Source organism: Podarcis pityusensis (genome assembly GCF_964106645.2).
Source record: "Podarcis pityusensis genome assembly, chromosome: 12".
Taxonomy (NCBI): Eukaryota; Metazoa; Chordata; class Lepidosauria; order Squamata; family Lacertidae; genus Podarcis; species Podarcis pityusensis.
Window position 1 is genome coordinate 19378188 of NC_138037.1, and position 19212 is coordinate 19397399.

General features: G+C 40.5%; 1 protein-coding gene across 10 annotated transcripts in view; it reads left to right on the plus strand.

Annotated features, from left to right (window-relative positions):
- The window catches only part of ARHGAP12 (Rho GTPase activating protein 12), a 69578-nt gene that overhangs the window by 37305 nt on the left and 13061 nt on the right, over positions 1–19212 (plus strand). For 2 of the 10 annotated variants that reach the window (XM_080975283.1, XM_080975281.1), the window contains exons 4-8: positions 138–278; positions 2778–2858; positions 15041–15166; positions 17906–17974; positions 18218–18292. In XM_080975283.1, the coding sequence (XP_080831409.1) occupies positions 138–278; positions 2778–2858; positions 15041–15166; positions 17906–17974; positions 18218–18292 (492 nt within the window). The remainder of the gene's footprint in view (positions 1–137; positions 279–2777; positions 2859–15040; positions 15167–17905; positions 17975–18217; positions 18293–19212) is intronic. The other 8 variants (XM_080975285.1, XM_080975284.1, XM_080975288.1 and 5 more) reach the window with 5 other exon arrangements.

A 19212-nucleotide genomic window follows, 5' to 3' on the forward strand; every position in this document is an offset into this window, starting at 1 on the left:
GAAGTAGATTGTATTTCACTTTCTGCCTCTTAATTCATTTTTCATTTAAAGTTTTGACTTCTAATCAAGTTCTAACCTCTTCTAGAATTTGACCTAATATAAATTCTCAATACTTCTGTATGTTTGACCATTTATAGACTCTTTCATCACAAGAAAACTCCTACAGTTCTTGTAACAGCCAGTCAGATAGTCAGTATGGTTCTCCTCCCAAAGGGTGGTCAGAAGAGTTGGATGAACATGGCCAAACGCTATATACCAGTGACTATACTAAGGAAAAGGTACACACTTTTCTTCATCACGTATATTCTAAGCTAGTAGAAATTTAGTAAGTAAGAACTCAAATAGGTGTGATTTTGTCATTGGTGGTGGAAAAGTATTGCTTAGTGACAGTTTCTTCCCACTCCCTTGAACATTTTTGTTTTTTGCTCATTTCTAGGCGCTTTTTTGTTTGATCTCTAAGAAACTGCTCTTATATATTAGGACTGTACTGTGTTTAGCTTCCACTTTTCCTGCAAAAAAATTATGTTTAGAAATGTCATTGTACAGTCTTATATGTACTCTGTAGGTTTCTTATGTTAGATAGCAAATTTTTAAAGTTTTGAATATGTATTACCAACCCGGTATCATGTTTGGCAAGTTATAAACTTCAATTAATTTTCTTATCTGTGGACTGCATAATATCTCATTATCAACAGCTGCTTTCCCTCCCTAATGTGTTACATGTTTGTTTAACAAAAAGTAACTCTAAAAATGATGCTTGAAGGAGATGCAGTTCTCCCCTCCCTGCTGGAATAAACAGATTACTATCCTATTAATGTCATCTATAAAATTCAATATTTGAATTATGAGAAGCATAATGTTTAAAACTTCGGAGATTTCTATATTAAATCATCATCGAAAACAACCGTGTGCCTAGCCACAAGGCAAGACAAACTACACTCACTATCTCCTCCTACAAAAGAGAGGAAAATGGTGACACACTTGGTCTCCAGAACCAAGGTCTCTTGCTCTGAAAGTGGAGAGTCTTGGGAAGGGGCTGTGCCATGTGCTGCATCCAGAATAGAGCTCTATACTGCTGTTGTCCCCTTGGACAGATACTGGCTGTTTTGACTGATCCCCATTTTTATCCCCCTCTAGCAGTGTGAGTAGAAAAGAGAGCAAAAGCAAAATCTAGTTCCAGTGTGTGTGCCATTCTATTCAGACTCAGCAGACATTGTTCCTGCTTTTCATTCTGTTCCCCACCTCCCAAAATACTGTGAGAACAAGCTGTGCTGCGTTTGAATGATGGGTATATCTGAAGAGCTATGTGAGAGACTGAGTTCTGAGATACTGCTTAGATCAGGGACTCCTGTGGATTTCCCTCTTTCCTCTCCAAAGCTTTGTTCTGTTTAGATGCAGTGTGTTCAGTGGGGGGCGGTTGTTGTTGTTTGCTTGGTTATAACTATTCAGGTAGTGGAGAATTGCCTTCAGTTATAATAGTTGGGCATTTAGCCTACAGTAAACTGTTCTTCCACTAAAAAGAATGAAATGTACATCCAATTTTCCTTTAATATGTTAAGCAAGTTTTCCTAGTACTATATGATAGTCATGAGTCACAACGCTGCACCTAAAAACACATTACAGACAATAAGACTTCTAAATCAATGCACTTAGGATCATATCCTTTGGAAAACTATTGTTAATTGTATGTCCTAATGTGGTGTGTGTGTGTGTGTGTGTGTGAGAGAGAGAGAGAGAGAGAGAATGAATTTTACTTTAACTTCAGTGAAGAACTTGGTCCTCTGTTGAAATGCATACCTTGTAGAGCTCTTCTTGATTGCAGAAGCACTCCACTTGACTATTGGGAGTATGGGAATGCCTTGTGTTACAACAAGAATATGTAGAAGCTAGACAGTTATGCCTTTGTGGACAAGTGGGTGATTTTTTATTTTGGTGTACTGCTTAGTGCCTCCTGATTTCTGGGATTCTCCTGAAAGAGGTTAGGCTCAGTAAAACGTGGTATGATTTTGTTCTTTTCATGTTCTTAAGAAAAAGTGTCTATTCAGGATTGTGTAACATGGCTAGTTATGCCTTTAACTGTGAATTGTTCTGAAGCATGCACTCCTACTTTGTTACCTTAAAATGCTGTGGGATAGGGGTTTTAGTAAAAAAAAATTATACTATGGAAAAATAAAGTTAGCCCACCTCATATAGGGTTCTTGCCTAAGGCAGAAGATTTTCACATGCAAAATAACCCTATTTTGAATAAAATAACAATATGGCTCTTTTTAGAATGTCTTCAAAAATGGAGCTGCTGTAGTTGACAGTAGGGAGAAGAACCAGTTTTATGTTGTAAAAAAGCTGTTGTTCTTATTTAGAAACTATGGGACTTAAATGTGTATGAAGCAGAATTTTAAATCATTACAATTATTATTTCTTACAATATAAATTAATTGTGGCAACAAAATACTGTGTACTATACATTTATTATAGTTCCAGGTATGTGACCAAAAATGCTTTGATCGGACAGCCATATTTCAGGAATACTCTAGTCCTGGATTTCCTGGACTAAGCAGGGGGTTGGGCTGGATGGCCTTTTAACATCCCCTTCCTATTCCCCGGTGTGATTCCATGGATCTTTATAACCAGCTCTGGCTATATAAAAATAGAGGTTTCCTGTCTGTGTGTTTGGAGGGGCTCAGAATCTGAAGTATTTCTGTTCTCCCATTTGACATATTTATAAATTAAAGATCTGGGGTTTTTTGTATTAAGTATTTTATTAACTTTTGTTTCTGTAGTGGATAAAGCATGTTGATGAACAAGGTCGGCCATACTACTACAATGCAGATGGATCCCGGTCAGAATGGGCACTGCCAAAAGTGAGTAACCAAAGGAAAACAATGTTTCCAGCTTCAATCAAAAGCTGTATCTTGCTGCAATTCATCCCAAAACACATGGTTTTTTTTATCTCTGGAATAGGTGTTGATGTGTACTCTGCTATTTGGCAATCCTCTTGAAACCGATTTTGCAAAAAACAAAAATCCTGTTGGGCCTGCCCCAGAACTTAGGCACGCCCACATTCAATAAGAATATCCCCAGGCATAGTGGGAACCCAAGATTTTTTAGAATTTTTAAAAAAAGTATTATTCCCCACCCTCCTTCCAGGTCCATTGAGGACTGAACATGTTTGCTAACATTAAGTTAGTTGAGAAAGAAAACCAGAAGGGAGGGTGAAAATGGAACTGACGGGAAGCTGTGAGTGAACTGGAAGATGGGGCTGAAGCAGCCCAGGAGATTTCCAGACCCTGCTGATCAGCTGGCAGGAGAGGCTATAGCTGAGAGAGAATGCAAGGAACACACATGGGGCGAGGAGGAGAGTGGGAGGTAGACGGTTGTATCTCCTCGGCATCTGTTCCTTGGCTGCATTTCCCCTCATTTCTCTCCTCTCTTTCCCCCTCCAAGAGATTGTGAAAGAAGTTTGAGAAAGTGTCAGTTAGAGGCAATCATTTCAGTGTCTGGGTGGGTCACTTCCTAATTCACAATGGCAAACTATTTTTAAATGTCTCCAAGGACAGAAGTGAAAGTCACCCATAGAAATCCAAGACTTAATGTGGCAGGAATTGGACACCTGCTCCCCCCCCCCAAGGTAGTAGCGAGAAGAAGAGTCACTGCTCTTTCTAACTCATTGCTTATTTAGTGTGAAATATTTTTCTTTCTTTCTTTTAAACAAACTTGCTAATACAAAAACTGCTAATGCACCTCGTTGTTTGCAAATTGCCTGTTAGGAAGGGCAGTTGCTGGGAGAGTGTAGTTCATGACTGCCCTGCAGTGCAGTTAACTGAATTCTGCAAATTACCGTATTTTTCGCCCCATAGGGTGCACCGGCCCATAGGGCGCATCTAGGGTTTTTTTGGGGGGGGGGAATAAAGAAAAAAAAATCCCCCCCCAGGCACGGGGCTGGGGAAGCCCAAGCTTCCCCAGCCCCCAGAACAGGCTTGCGGATAGCTTCAGCGAAAGCCTGCATTCACCCCATAGGACGCACACACATTTCCCCTTCATTTTTGGAGGGGAAAAAGTGTGTCCTATAGGGCAAAAAATACGGTAGTCTCTGATTGGCTTGTAACAGTCCTGTAGTTTTGTCTAGAGGCATTCCAGGTTGAGCTGATGCTGTGAAAGCAACTCACAACAACCCTGCAGTATTTCCCCATTGCTTTTATACCTGAGTTGGAGATTGAGCTGAGAGTAGCATACAACAAGTCTGCAATGCCTATTATTAGAGAGAGGTGGTACTCTGAACTTTGGGCAGCTGTGCAATGTATTCCACTGTTAATACTACAGGCCAAAGCTGTGCATTGGCTGGCCAGGGCAAATTCAGTACTCATATGCATGGTGAAGCCACATGCTCTACTGATGTGCATGTGCACTGGTTGAACATCAGTTATTGATGCTTTTTAAAACGTCACATGAAATAAGATCCAAGTTAGAACAGGGAGTTTTGGCTTTAATGCTAACTTTTTTCCAACCCTTTCAGCTGCACCCTCAGGTGACACGAATACACTGTAACATTTTGTTGAAGAGTCCCAGTTATTATTTGTAATCTCCCCCCCCCCACCCGCACACATAAGTGGACAAACACCTTGAAATAAGGCCATTGACTCTGCAAAGAGCTGCTTTTCAGCAAAACCATAAGCAAAGGGAACAGTCATACGAACCAGAACAGTGCACGGAAAATAGGAATTGGCAAATGTGCTTATGTATTCATTGAGATGTTGGGAGAATTGTGTTTCCTTTGCCTCTGTGATCCTAGAGGTAATGAAGCTGACTCCTTCTTAAATGAAGTTAAAATATTTGGAACTAACTTCAGAGCACGCATATTCTCTTCTCACATTTTCCCAGCATATTGATGCATCCATAATTACAGTGCAGGAAAGTCTGTTTTTGAAGAACATCATGGGGATGTGAGAATGTTAATTTGAAGAACATTGAGTGGCAAAGCTGTTCCAAATTTAAGAAAAGGCATGAGAGAGGTCTCTGAGAGACAAAAGAATGCAGGAAACAATTGAAAACTTTAGGCTTTATATGCCATTGTTTTCAAAATATGGTCCCAAATCCTTCAAGGCATTGGAGACGTCTGCTTTCAGAGTTTGTGCTTCAATCCTTTGCCATTAAAATATTTGACATCAATGTGCCTAGCAGTTTGCAAGGCCAGGCCTTTCCATTGGAAGCCTTGTACAGCGTAGACCAAGTTCTAGGCCAGAAATTTTTTTTCCAGCCCTATAATTGCAGAACAGTTACATCTTGTTGTTAGAAGATGAGCCTGAGATTTTGGTGTGTTTTACTGATATGTGTATTGAGGATACAATTTGGCTCAATTTTGATATGATTGTATAGTTTTGTCATTAGCAAAAGGCTGGAATTTCAGGCATGTAAGCATAGTTGGTCATAAGTCAAACCATTTTGTTAAATATCTGGTTTTTGGGGAAAGGGGCACAATGTATCATTTTTGTAGAATAACACTTTAAGTTATTTAGTTACACTCCATCTCTAGGTATCTCCTATCATTCAGAACTGTTTATATTCAGACATGGAACTAAACCATGCTCCTCCAGTCCATTTTCTAGGTCCATATCCCAGTCTTTTACCTCTTCCTGACATGCATCTTTGGTTCATTGGTTTTGATTCTGTCCAAAATGCTGATTATGAGCTTTGGAAATAAATGTGTGTCACTCTGGGACGCTTACCCTGGGCTGCCTAACAACAGATACCATGCAACAGGTTCAACCTCAGTGTTGGCCAAAATGCTCTTCATTTCTGAAAAGCATATTGGTCATTTTTGTGCAGAGCTTCCTTGTATTGTGATGAAATATTGTCATGCTACTGCACTTGAGACTACTAGGATCGATGCCACTTGTTGTGTAGGTGATGAGACTCAGTCAGTCAGTCAAGTTTATTGCTTATAGCCAAAGGCTGCTGCAATGTATGCAATGTCATTCAATAAAATATATACTAGTTTGATACAAAAACTTGAAACATTTACTTTATCAAAACATGACCTAATCTGCACAAAGCTATAGAAACTCCTTAATATACAAATTGAAACATTAGACAATAAAATTTATAAGCTAAAATCACCGCGGGGCCACTGATATATTCATCAGTCTTTATTACGGTCCAGAGACCCAACAAATCATTACAGAGCAATGCACAATTCATACAGCCTACCTCCAGGTTAAACAAGCATTTTGTTCAAAAGATAGGGATCATTGGTTCTTGCAACCACCGATAAAAACTTTGCCACTGCTAATGTTCTAGCATTTGTCCGTTCTTCCAATAGGAACCTGACATAGTGAGCCTCTGATTTTCCCGGGAAAGGTACCAGCAAGGGTAATATCAGTTCAGCCCTATCTTGCTCATATTTTGCACAGTGCAGCAAAATATGTTTTATAGAAGCAATGTCGTGAGCACACGAGCAAAGTCTGTCCTGGTAGGGAACTCCTCTCAAACTGCCAGCTAACACTGCAGAAGGAAAGACGTTTAGTCTGGCTTTGGTGAAAAGCCTTTGATAATTTGGTACTGTCAGGTTTTTAATGTTAACTTAAAGACATGCCCATACACTAATATATTAAAAGATGAGACTCAATATACCGTATTTTTCGCTCTATAGGACTCACTTTTTCCCCTCCAAAAATTAAGGGGAAATGTGTGTGCGTCCTATAGAGCGAATGCAGGCTGCGCGGCTAAGCCCAAAGCCAGAACAGGGAGACGGAGAGCTGCGCAGCGCTCTGTCTCACTGTTCTAGCTTGGGGTTAGCTGCGCAAAACCTTCACAGGGCAGCGGGGTGGCTTCACCCCGCTGCCCTGCGGAGGCTACAAATGCTGTCCCCGAAGCCTCAAGCCTTTGGAGTGCAGCGGGAACTCACGCTGTGCTCCAAAGGCTTTGGGTCAGCAAAAGGAACCTGAAGCCTTTGGAGCGCAGCGCGAGGTCCCGCTGCGCTCCGAAGGCTTCAGGGATCTTTCAGGCTGGCGGTGGGGGAAAGCAGCGCTTCCCCCCACCGCCAGCCCCACAAGCTCGGGGGGCAGCGGCAAGGCTGCGTGCAGCTTTTGCGCTGTTCCCCGACCTGCTCTTTGGGGCTGGCGGTGGGGGAAAGCAGCGCTTCCCCCGCCAGCCCCAAAGAGCAGGTCGAAAGGAACCTGAAGCCTCCGGAGTCCAGCGGGAACTACTGCCACGCTCCAGAGGCTTCGGGTTGCCTTCACTGAAGCCTGGAGAGCGAGAGGGGTCAGTGCGCACCGATCCCTCTCACTCTCCAAGCTTCCAAGGTAGCCGCCTGAAGCCTCCAGAGCACAGCGCTAACTCCCGCTGCGCTCTGGAGGGTTTAGATGAATGCACCTTGAACGCACCTTGTTTTAGAGGTGGAGAACAAGAAAAAAAAATTTCCCCTGTTCTCCCCTCCTATGGTCCGGTGCGTCCTATGGTCCGGTGCGTCCTATAGAGCGAAAAGTACGGTATATAGGGGCTGATTTTCTTTAACAAACTGCTGTGTGTGTTTTTAAGTGACACAAGATTGGATTTTTCTCTTAATGATACTGGCAAATCTTAATTTGGATAATTTTTCTGACATTTGTGGCACTCTTCTTAATGCCTATAGCTTCCTTGAATTCAGTACTAGGTTTGGGGAACTGAAAATTCTTCATCAGACTCTACAACTGAGGTATGATACACATAAGCTAGATATCTCTGTCTTCCCTGTCATGTCCTTTCACCTTATCCTAGACAAGGCAGACTTGGAGAGGAATAAGAAATGAACCAAGTTCTTTGTTTCTAGCCTGAGGTGAGAGCCAGAAGGAATACTCAGCATGCGACGTAGCTGCCAACTTTAGTTTGCAACCAAATGTACTGGATCAATTAATGCAAGAAAAACACTTAAGTGATTTGATTGGGGAAGGGGTGGAAATCAGTTTTGCCACATACATCTAGGTGGAAATCAGTTTTGCCACATACATCTAGGATTGTTATCCATTTCCCTCTCATGCTAATTTACAGACAGCCTTGACTATTTTTATCTGCTTATTAATAACAGAGATGAATGCTAGGGAAGGTTCCAGGAATATCAATACTGTCACATTCTGTACTCTCTGCATTGGAATGAGAAACACTTCTAATGTTAATTCTGATATTTTGTATTTGTTTGTTACCAGTGGATTTGGGAATGAATTTGGAAAATTAAGAGTCAAGGAATAGCAGAAAAATCTTCATGCACCTTTGTAGAAATGTTGGAACAGCAATCCATTATTTTACATGGAAGTGCCGTGTAATATTTTAGATTTAGTAAACAAATTTTTATCATAGTGGTACCTCAAGAATGGTACTCTGGAGGGAAAGGGTTTATAGAGGGTCTTGGCTTGTACCACAGTAGGATTATGTTGACCTATGATACCAGCCTAATGGAATTGGACTAAAATGCCTCTGAATAGACTGGAAAATAATCTGTAAGCCATGGTATCAACTTTTCTGCTGTATAAAATCTCAGCTGCCACTCCTGTCTTTTATGATTTGTAGCATCAGGAAAGCCTGCTATAGAAGGAGCCTTCCTATTTTTGTAAATCTGTACTCCAAAACATATGAGTTGCAAAGTTATTCAATTCAAATATTGCCTACTTGGACCAATGTAATTAAGCCCAGTATGACACTAGTGTCTTTCTGTGTGGCCTTACTACAGATTTGATTAATTGATTGCGTAAGTATTGCATGGGCAGGAGGCATCTTCTGTATGTACTGTAGGCTCATATACGGTCTACCTTCTGCAGCCATTCACAGCAGAGGGAGAGGATTAGCTGAGGGGGAAAACGGAGGCAAATTCAAACCCCACCTACCGCAGACAGGTGAGTCACGGGTGCTTACCCCATGATGTATGCAATGCCCAAAACAGAGACATCTGTAAGATAATAGTCCTCCCCCTTGCAATTCTTAATCTGGCTACTTTATCAGAAAACTAGAGAATAAAAATAGGCTTCACCTTTCTTATTTACCTTCCTACAAACAACATAGCACATGACTCCCCAAGAGTAATTTCATTTGTTAATTTTGACTAAGATAGCTATTCTATAACATGTGTGCGCATCTTTCCTCACATGACTGGTTCTGTTTCCTCCACTCCCCCACCCCAACTCCTTAACCAAAAGTTTGTAGGCATGAATAACAGTGTAAGTGGCATTGCATGGGTTGAATTAATTCACAGAATGTTACTACCCATTTCAGCATGGTTTGGAATCCATACGGACACATGGGGTATCTCTTATCGCCTAAGCAAATTGATTGTAACTGGCAAAGCAAGACTGGTAATATTACTGTGTCAGTTCATAGCAAACATATACTGCTTCAGACATAGCCTTAGCAATTCTTAAAACAGTCCTGTAAAAAACCCCAATTCTTTAAAATACTGTTCCCACATTACAGACTGAAGGCTGGAATTGAGAGATGGTGACTTGCTTAAGACCATCTAGTGAATTCATGGCTCAACTCAGATGATTTGGAGCCACTTTTGTTGTTGTTGTTGTTTAGTCGTGTCCGACTCTTTGTGACCCCATGGACCAGAGCACGCCAGGCACTCCTGTCTTCCACTGCCTCCCGCAGTTTGGTCTGCTCATGTTTGTAGCTTCGAGAACACTGTCCAACAATCTCGTCCTCTGTCGTCCCCTTCTACTTGTGCCCTCAATCTTTCCCAGCACAAAGTCTTTTCCAGGGAGTCTTTTCTCATGAGGTGGCCAAAGTATTGGAGCCTCAGCTTCAGGATCCGTCCTTCCAGTGAGCACTCAGGGCTGATTTCCTTAAGAATGGATACGTTTGATCTTCTTGCAGTCCATGGGACTCTCAAGAGTCTCCTCCAGCACCATAATTCAAAAGCATCAATTCTTCGGCAATCAGTCTTCCACTTTACTATACTATAACACACCTTCTGTGTTGATGCATCACTGGGATTTTGTATTTGAAATACTTCCTTGACAGTCAGATCTTCTAACTGCATCCATCCTGTCAGTTGCTGCTCTCTAGCACATGCCAATGTTCCCTTAAGAGTGGCAGTGCCCTCATATCACCTCCATCCCTTCCAGTTCGGCACCTGTTCAGATTATAGGACTTGCACATCTTGACAAAATATATTTTTAGTCTTCGTGCAGTTCAGTTACCTTACTTAGTATTCTACATTATGTATTATTTTAGGGCGTGTGCTGTTGAAGTAACAAGGTTTTTAAAAAAAACAAAAAAACAAACACAAAAAGCTCATCTGTCCCAGTTTTACTGCTTCTCAAAGCAGACAGGTTGTATATTATAAAAACCCATAAGCAGGCATGCTCTGTCTGTGTAGAGACAGCACTTGACCATTATACCAAAGACTTAAGGCAGTCTTCACTTCTGATCACTACAAATGAGGACAAAACTGGTATAGTTAGAAACACGGGATTACTCTGTGGCAACTTCACCCGTCCAAACTCATAGAAGTTGATAATGAAATTGTACTGTTAAAATGGGCAGAAAACTCCACCGTACATTGAGCAGAGAAGAGCTTTGAAAATGTACCTGCAATTGAGAAGATGAAGGTTTCCAAAGAGCTCTCATTTAGTTCTGGGGTTCCCTCTGGTTTCTTTTCCAGTTGCTTTCTTTTTGTGAAGGTGAACTGCTCAGCATGTAGCAGCTGTAGTGTAACCCCTCACCCCCCCCCCAAAGTAACCAGGCCGTATGAGTAGTCTGGATATATTCTGGGATGTGGTCTCTGTTGCCTTATTTCAGAAACTTTATGTGCCTGTCCTGTTCATGAGGTTGAGAGGAATAGGTATCTCTCTTTCTCTTCTGTATTGTTTCATCCTTTCATAATGTTAATGGGATGGGTCTCAAGTTCCCATAAGTGGAAATTCACTCACACGATGCTGCTGCTCCTGCGTGAAGGGGGGGGGGGGAGGAAGAAATTTTTGCTGTTTCTTCCTGTTTTGGAGCATTGTGGGACCTTCCAGAACTTCCTTCCAACCCAGTCTATTTCAGTGTAGTCAATAGTGTTACTTCTCTAGAGATTTTTCAGAAAATTATTTAAGTGAGAGAACTGTAAATTATATGCAGTTTTACTCAGAAAGGATGTTTTAGGAAAAACATGAGTGTGTCTAGATTGATTTTTGCAGTAGTGTTGCTGGGTATTAATAAAAGATTTTGCCTGAAGTTATGCCACACGGGAGAGTCCTCCAATCAAAGAATTCAAGAGAAGAAATGGTTGAGAGCGAAAACGAAGTTAAAATTCATATAACTCTGAGAGGGCATTTTCATTTGTGGCACTTGAACTATGGAATAGCGTTTTCCTCCTTCCTTGAATAGCTTGGTCCCCTCTTTGACTGCTTCAAATTCTTTTTTGTTATTATTATCTTCATCCAAAGATCACAGGACTGTTCACAACATGAAAGTACAAAATGAGAACACAAAATACATAATAAAAACAAAAAACACAAACCAATAACTCTCCTCCCTCCAACACATTTTAAAGGACATAGAATGTTAATCAGCCAAAGAAAAAGAGAAACATTCCACAAATAGGGAGCCACTGCAGAAAAGGCCCGTTCTCACGTTGCCATCCTTTGGACCTCTCTTAGAGAAGGCACACAAAGATGATGATGATGATCACAGGCTCTTAATTATTTAAACAGGCACTTAAAACCATTTTATTATGACAGCATTTTTAAAAAGTCAGAGCCTATGATTATATGGATTTTAGTTTGCTGTCTCTGGACATTGTTAATATCATTTTTTACACTCTTTGTTTTGCTGTTAGGATCATTATAATGTATCCATATTTTTATTTTATAAGAAACATTGTGTATATCTTATCATAAAAAGGTGGGATATAATTGCCTAACTTAAGAAATGTAATACTTTCCAGTAACATGCAAGTTAACATAGAAAACCTCAATTGATTCTAATTTCTCTACTGTGCATGTAAAAAAAAAATTACTGATTGTTCTCCGGCCAAATATGGGAGTGTTTTCAGCATTTCCAGTCTGCCTTGCCTTTCCCTGCACTGATTTAATGGCAAAGAAACCTCCCTTCACAATTCAGAATTCTGTTTATATAGCATTCTAATACAGATTTGAGTTTTCCCATGTGCGTGGTTGTGCATTCAAAATAACAACATCCCCACACAAGAGAGAGGATCAGCAGGCTTGGGCTATGCGTGTGTGCACCCTGGAGGTTTGCAAAATACCTGCAGACACACAAAATCTGAAAGGAAAACTCCAAGGGAACAAAACCCCTAAGGGAGAAAGTGGCTTATGAATGCCCGGGAGCATAGTTCACCTTTAATATTGCAGCTCAGACTCTTAAGAGCACTGGTTCTCAAACTTTTTTCCTCTGGGCCACACTTTCAGAATAAAAATTTGCTCATAGCACACCAATTTTTTAAATTGATAAATACATTGGAAAACAAAAAGAAACAACTCTTAGCAGTGCTTGATTCTGAAAAGCTGTCTATCCATATTCTGCAAATTAAAATATTATTTTTATACTAATACTATGCTTCTTCCTCTTCTTTCTTTGGCAATCACTCGTAGCCGAGTAAGATGGTCTTCCATAAACATGGTTTTAAAAGTGAGACCGTAAGTGACTGTGGAGGCCAATTCTGGATCCACAGTGGGGATGTAGGTTTTCAAGCAGGAGTTGATCATGGTGAGGGTTTGCCAAGTGTGCCTTCCTCTTAGCGCGTTTCTCCCTTTCATCCTGAGTTCGAGCATCTTCAAAACCCATGACACCTTTTGGTAAAGGCTGTTCTCCAATTAAAGTGCTTGCAGGCCAGTGTTTCCCAGTTGCTCTGCTATACTATGCTATGTTGAAATGTTTAATTTTTTTTATTGTCCTTGAATCTTCCTGCCACACTTGCTGTCCTCTGCTGTAGTATAGTTCACTGTTATAGGTTGGGATCTTGTGCTGAGAGGGTAACTTCCAGTAGTCCTATAAATTAGTTCACTTTTAATACAGTGGTACCTCGGGTTACAAACACTTCGGGTTACAGACTCCGCTAATCCGGAAGTAGTACCTCAGGTTAAGAACTTTACCTCAGGAATGAGAACAGAAATTGTGCCAGCAGTGGAAGGCCCCATTAGCTAAAGTGGTACCTCAGGTTAAGGACAGTTTCAGGTTAAGAATGGACCTCTGGAACAAATTAAGTTTGTAACCAGAGGTACCACTGTATTGAACAATGGTGGCAGTGGGGGCGAGGTTACATAAATCCCCTCCCCACTTCTTCCCAGGTCAAATTAAATACTTAATTGCATGGAAAATCATCATGTTCCATTGGTTTATCTGTGTTTCTCAAACTTGGTTCCCCAGACTACAACTTCCACCATCCCTAGCTAGGAGGACCAGTGGTCAGGGATGATGGGAGTTGTAGTCCTGCAACAGCTGGGGAACCAAGTTTGAGAAACACTGATTTAGACTGAGACCAGTTTAGGGTTGCCATATTTTGAAGAGCAAAAGAAAGTTACGCTATGACAACTCATTTTAAATACCCCTACTATATGTAGGCTATAGAAGCTGTGATATGTTGCTGAGGGTGGCAGGAGAAGAGGAAAGCAAGTCTTCAACCACTGGTTAATGTTTATGTCTCATCCAGAAAGTATAGCCAGAGACATTTTCGCAAATATAAAAAATCCACCCAGACAGAAATTTTACCCCTGAAAAAGAGGACGTGTCCTGGAAAAAAGAGGACACATGGCAACTCTAACAGCTGCACTTTTTAAATGTTCAAAAGCTTTTAATCCATTGGGTTGCATTCAGTGAAGTAGTCATCCTGACAACAGACATATTGAGACTAGTTGTCATGGCTGCCTTAAGTCCATTGATTTCATTGGAATTACTCTGACGTAAGTCTTCATTGGATGCAACCTGTAGCATGTGAAGCAAGACCCAAGTTACTCCTTTCTTTGAGGCTAACTTTTTGTTTTTTGTGATAATTTTTATTCATTTTTTAAAAAACAGACTAAGCAAGACATCCTAACATACAAAAGAGTTAGGAGGGTGGCTGGGCACAGAAGAAGAGGAGGGGAAGAGAGTTAGGGAGGGAAGAGGAAGTCTGTTTAAATTGCTATATTACTCTTTGTTAGATAATGTTGCCATTTTAGGTTTCTGCTCTGAAATTGCTTCTTCCAAATCATCCCTTCAATTAAATTGCTTAAACAGTGTGGTTTATTAAGGCCCTGTAAGCTTATTCCAGTAATTTATATATGTTTATATACAAAGGGTGTGCAACTTAGTCACCAGTTAAGGGCTGTATCTGAAATTTATATTAGCTAAAGGACTGCACCATGCATGTTTAAAGGGCATTGAATGAATGTAATTGTACATAAGTAAATGGCAGGTGCCTCCTACAGCTGTACAGGAGAAACTGCACTACTTGCTGCTACTTAAGCTACCTTCAAATATGAAAAGCTGCCAGGCCTTGACGTAGACGTAGCAATTGCAAAAGTTGGTTGACTGGCTTCCTTGCTTCCAGTTTTTAATTTTTTAACTATCAGGCTAAGTTTTCTATGTAGCTATTTCCCTTCCTGTAAAATTGCTTCCTTCAAAATTAAACTTGTGTACATGAAGACTTGAATAGTCCATAGTGGGTGGGGCCTCATGTGTCTCCATCCTTGGTTCTGCATGGCTCCATCCCTGGCATGCCTTGACACAGTGCTTTGGGTTTAGATTCCCTTTGGCATGCATTATGAATACCTTTTGCTGCATATTCAGGTAGCTGGTTGGAAATCCTTCATATCTTGATGCAAGTGGGGCCATTACACTCCAGAGCCCTTATTCAGTTGAATAATTTCAGGACTAAAAGCTGTGGCATGCTGCAATGCGCCAGGCCCCAGGCAAACTTCTGTTGACTATTTCAGAGGAAAGAGATGACACATGGGGGGAAGTGTAGCCTTTCTCTTTGCAGGTTTGTATATATGAAAGCAGCTAAGAGTGGATTGCATGTGCTTCACCTGCCTTTGTTTCAGTACAATACATTTACAGTGTATGGATTTCCTTCTGCTTTCTTTTTTAATAGTTTAATGCTTCGCCACAGCAGCAAAGGGAGATTATTAAAAGCAGGAGTCTGGACAGGAGGCTACAGGAACCAATAGTTTTAACAAAATGGAGGCACAGCTCGATTGTGTTGGACACTAATGACAAGGTAGGAATGTCCTAAAGAACATACTGGAGTCTGATCAGTTGTCGTGTATTATTTATTATGTATATTTTTTATTTTACTGTGCACTAAAAAAGAAAAGAAAAACACTGGTGCAAAATGGTTAGGTTGATCCCAGTAAGTTACATACAGTGCAATCCTATAAGTTGTCTACTCAGAAGTAAGTTGCACTGATTACTCCCAGATAAGTGGGTGTAGGGCTGCACTCTTAGCCTGACTAATTGTGTTTTCAGCGAAATAATTATTGTACAGTTATGTTTGTAATATATTCTTACATTAATGTAATATATTCTTACATTAATGTAGATTGTTTACTTTGTGTTAGATTCAGAAAAACAATTCATTTCAAATGTGCTCTTATTAAAGCAAACTTTGCTATGACAGGCTGTACTTGTTTTCTCCTAAAGAAGTCAGTGGTACAGAACCTGCCTTGTACCCCTGATAATGGAGTTGCTAGCTTTTGGAATTGGGCTCCTACCTTGGCTGTCTTCCCAGCAGCAGTTTTAATGTCTTGCCCTGAGCTCAGTGGCCTGATTTTTTTGAAGTCATGCAAAGTCATAGTTAAGCAGGAGCTGGAAAGAGGCTCAAGTGAGCCTCAGGTTCATGTGGTTTTCCCTTCCCTCTGCTCCTCCTGTGTGACCAGGAACAGTAGTTCAGCACTGTTTATTTTCAATTTCCCCAAAGCTTGTCTCATTGTATGCCTCCCTGGCTTATGATTTAATAATCAAGTCTGGACAGCTTCAAAACAAAGCCAATTTCAGACCATGAGTTATGAAATCGGCTTGTTAAATTAACCTGCGTTTGTTATACACCATGATACTTGGTTTGCATGCAGTGGCAAGCCAATATTCAAGGAAAATAAAAGTAAACACAGTCTACCTCCTGGCCGTATGGAAGGAGTGGGGAGGGGCAAGGTTTCCTAAGGCTAATTCCAGCTTGTGCATGATGCACTAAACCATGGTTTGGTGTACATGGCCACCAACTGCAACATTTTTATTTGGTTAGACGTCATTTATATGCTGCTTTTGTATCTAAAAATATATATATATATAAATCTCAAGGCACAGTCTATGTAAGATCAAGATTACAAACAATAAAAAAGAAATTTCAGACAAAGCAATGGGAGCAAGGATGACCAAACAGTAAAGCAACAGGCACCAATGCAAAGCAGCAGATGTCGCCTGTCCCTCTGGTTCTGCAGTTATATGAAAAAGTATGTTTTGGAACTGTCTCATGCAACTGAAGTAGTGAAGAGGCCAGATATGTTTCTTTAGGGAGAGGGTTGCATAATGTGGAACCCACTAATGAGAGACAATTGTGTTAAAGCAGTGGTGGCCCAACTTGGCCCTCTAGCTGTTTTTGGACTACAACTCCCATCATCCCTAGCTAACAGGATCAGTGGTCAGGAATGATGAGAATTAGCTGGAGGGCCAAGTTTGGCCACCACTGTGTTACAGTCTCCCACAGTACCACTACTGCATGTGTGTGAGAGAGTGTAAGTGGTGCAAAGTCTCCAAAGATGGCCATTGGGCAGAATCATATGGGAACAGGAGGTCCTTGAGATATCCTAGCAGAAGACAATAAGGACATCAAAGCTCGGGAGGGACGACGACCGTGAGAGTCTTTTGGGTTGTGGCCCCCTGTTTGTGCTCTCCAGTGAAGCCTGCTTGACACTGGCATAAACAACTCTTCTTCCAGTCTGTTCTGTTGGATGTTTAAATTGGTTTGCTTTGTTGTAGTTATGGTATGTGTCTCTATTGTGGGGGGTTTGGGCAGTGGTATTGCTTTTAGAATTGTATCGGAAAAATGAATTTTTTGCTGCTATCCCTGTACTGGATGTTTTTATACTGTAAGTTTCCTCAAGACAATTTTTAGTAGAAGGAATCTAAGAAACAGAATATGCAAAGATGAATCTGGCCAAAGATGGCAAGGGGTTTGAGTAAAAAAAAAAAAAAAAAAAAAAAGGAACTGGCAACAAAATGTTGCATCCTGGAGATCACATGTTCACAGCCATGCCCTCCTCTGATCTGGTTTTCCATTCCACCCTTGACCCCAAGTCAAGTTAGCATTCTGTGGTTAGTGACTGCACAAGGGCAGTTCTTGGGGTCCTTCTCTCAGGGTTTACCCACCGGGCTTCTTGTACATTTCTGCCCTGTCTTCTGTTTGTGTATGGGTGGTGCCATTTTGGCTACATAAGTGTTGGTGCTTATGCCTTAATATCAGAAATACAGGGAATTGCCTTTTAATGCCCAAGTTTACAAATCTTTTCAGTACTAAAGAAACTGAACAAGAGTTTTGGATGGAGATAGGTATGAATTTCAGGAACCTTTAACCTGTCCTCAAGCATAAAGAGAATTTCTCTTGGTAACATAGTTGCCAACAACACAGGAAAAGAAACTTCACTACAAAGCAGTTCTTTCTGTATCAGCTATCCCTGCAGGAATTGTATTCTGCTTTTTAACAAAGAATGATCATTGGCCTGCCTTCAGGAAACATGTCTCCACTTTCTTTCTAACCTCCTTAATATTTCAAGTTAGCAGATTTTTTTGGGGGGGGGTGTGTGGAATGCATAATTTATGCATAATTCAAAAGCTTGACACTCTCCAAGGATGCAAATCAGTTCTGATTAGATGACATTGGAATATACATTATTTTATTATGTTCAAGATAACAGACTCTATGAAGCAATAATGATATATTAAAATAGTTCTTGTATTTTTACAGTTGCCAACTAATTCTTCTGATCCTCTCTTGCCTAATCCTGCGTATTTGTTCCCAACACACCATGAGCAAGTTAGTATCTGACATATGATTTATCTATAGATAGTATTGGTAGATAATTAAATTTGTGCAAGGAAAAAACTGTACTAGAAAAATTAATGAAAGGAATGACTGCTTTAATTTGAACATAACTCATTGTCATTCCAGTATCTCAGTATCAGACACATTTTCTGTTATGTCCAAATTCTGTAAAGCTTAAGGAGATTCTACTTTATTTCTGTGTTATAAATATTTCAATACATCTTTATTCCTTAGGATTCTCCGGTTGCTTCAAAGACCGCTTTTCCTGAGAATGAGTATTCTCCTTCCTCACCAAAGCATCAAGCCACAGTCAGTATAAATATTGTCATACACAGATTGTTGAGCTCACTAGTCTGAGGCAAATCCATGGTTGTTAATGTATGCAGAACATTGTTACACATCACATAGTGGATCATTCTGTGTCAGGAAAGAGATTGAAGCCGCTTCTTGTGTTGGGCCTTCTCAATGTAATCAACTTCAGCAGCTTCTAGAGCAGTATTTAGAAGATGCATATCTTCTGTTGACTTGTAAGATATATAGGATTTAGTCATGTCCCCAGCATTGTTCAACCAGGCAGCTTCATAAGAACACTGTGTTCAAATAGATCAGCAGAAAATGGAGGTAGTGGTGTTATCCAGTCCTCCTTAAAGGAGGCATTTTGTCCTTTTTTAAAGCAGCCTTGTTGCTTTAAAAAGCAACATTATTAATAACATTAATAAACACAATACTGCTTTTCCATATTGCAGTCACTGGCAATCTACTTTTTATCCTGTGACCCAGTTAGATAACATCAGTCACTAGCAGTTTCTCACACCTTGATAGGGAGGTCTGCCTGATACTTTTGAGATCTGTGTTACATAGGAAGAGTGTATAGTTTGAGTTCTTACAGCCGAGTCTTACAAAATGCCCTTGTACACTATTACTTTAGATCAGGCCAGGGAACCTGTGACCCATCAACCCTAGCCAGCATGGCCAATGGTCAGGGGTGACTATCAGTGTTTACTTGAGATGGATAAAACAGACTCAGTAAAGCGTCTCAATGAATTTCTTGTTTTAAAAACTCGCTCAGCATCTAAATCACATAGCATCTGATAAATAATAACAATTCGTTAAGGTGCAGATAATACCAGGTGTAGACAACTGCATTGCATTTCTGATGGATTTGGCAATCTGTTTTGTCAAGCAAACACAATTTTTAGGAGCAAGCTGTTTACCACGAATAAACTGTG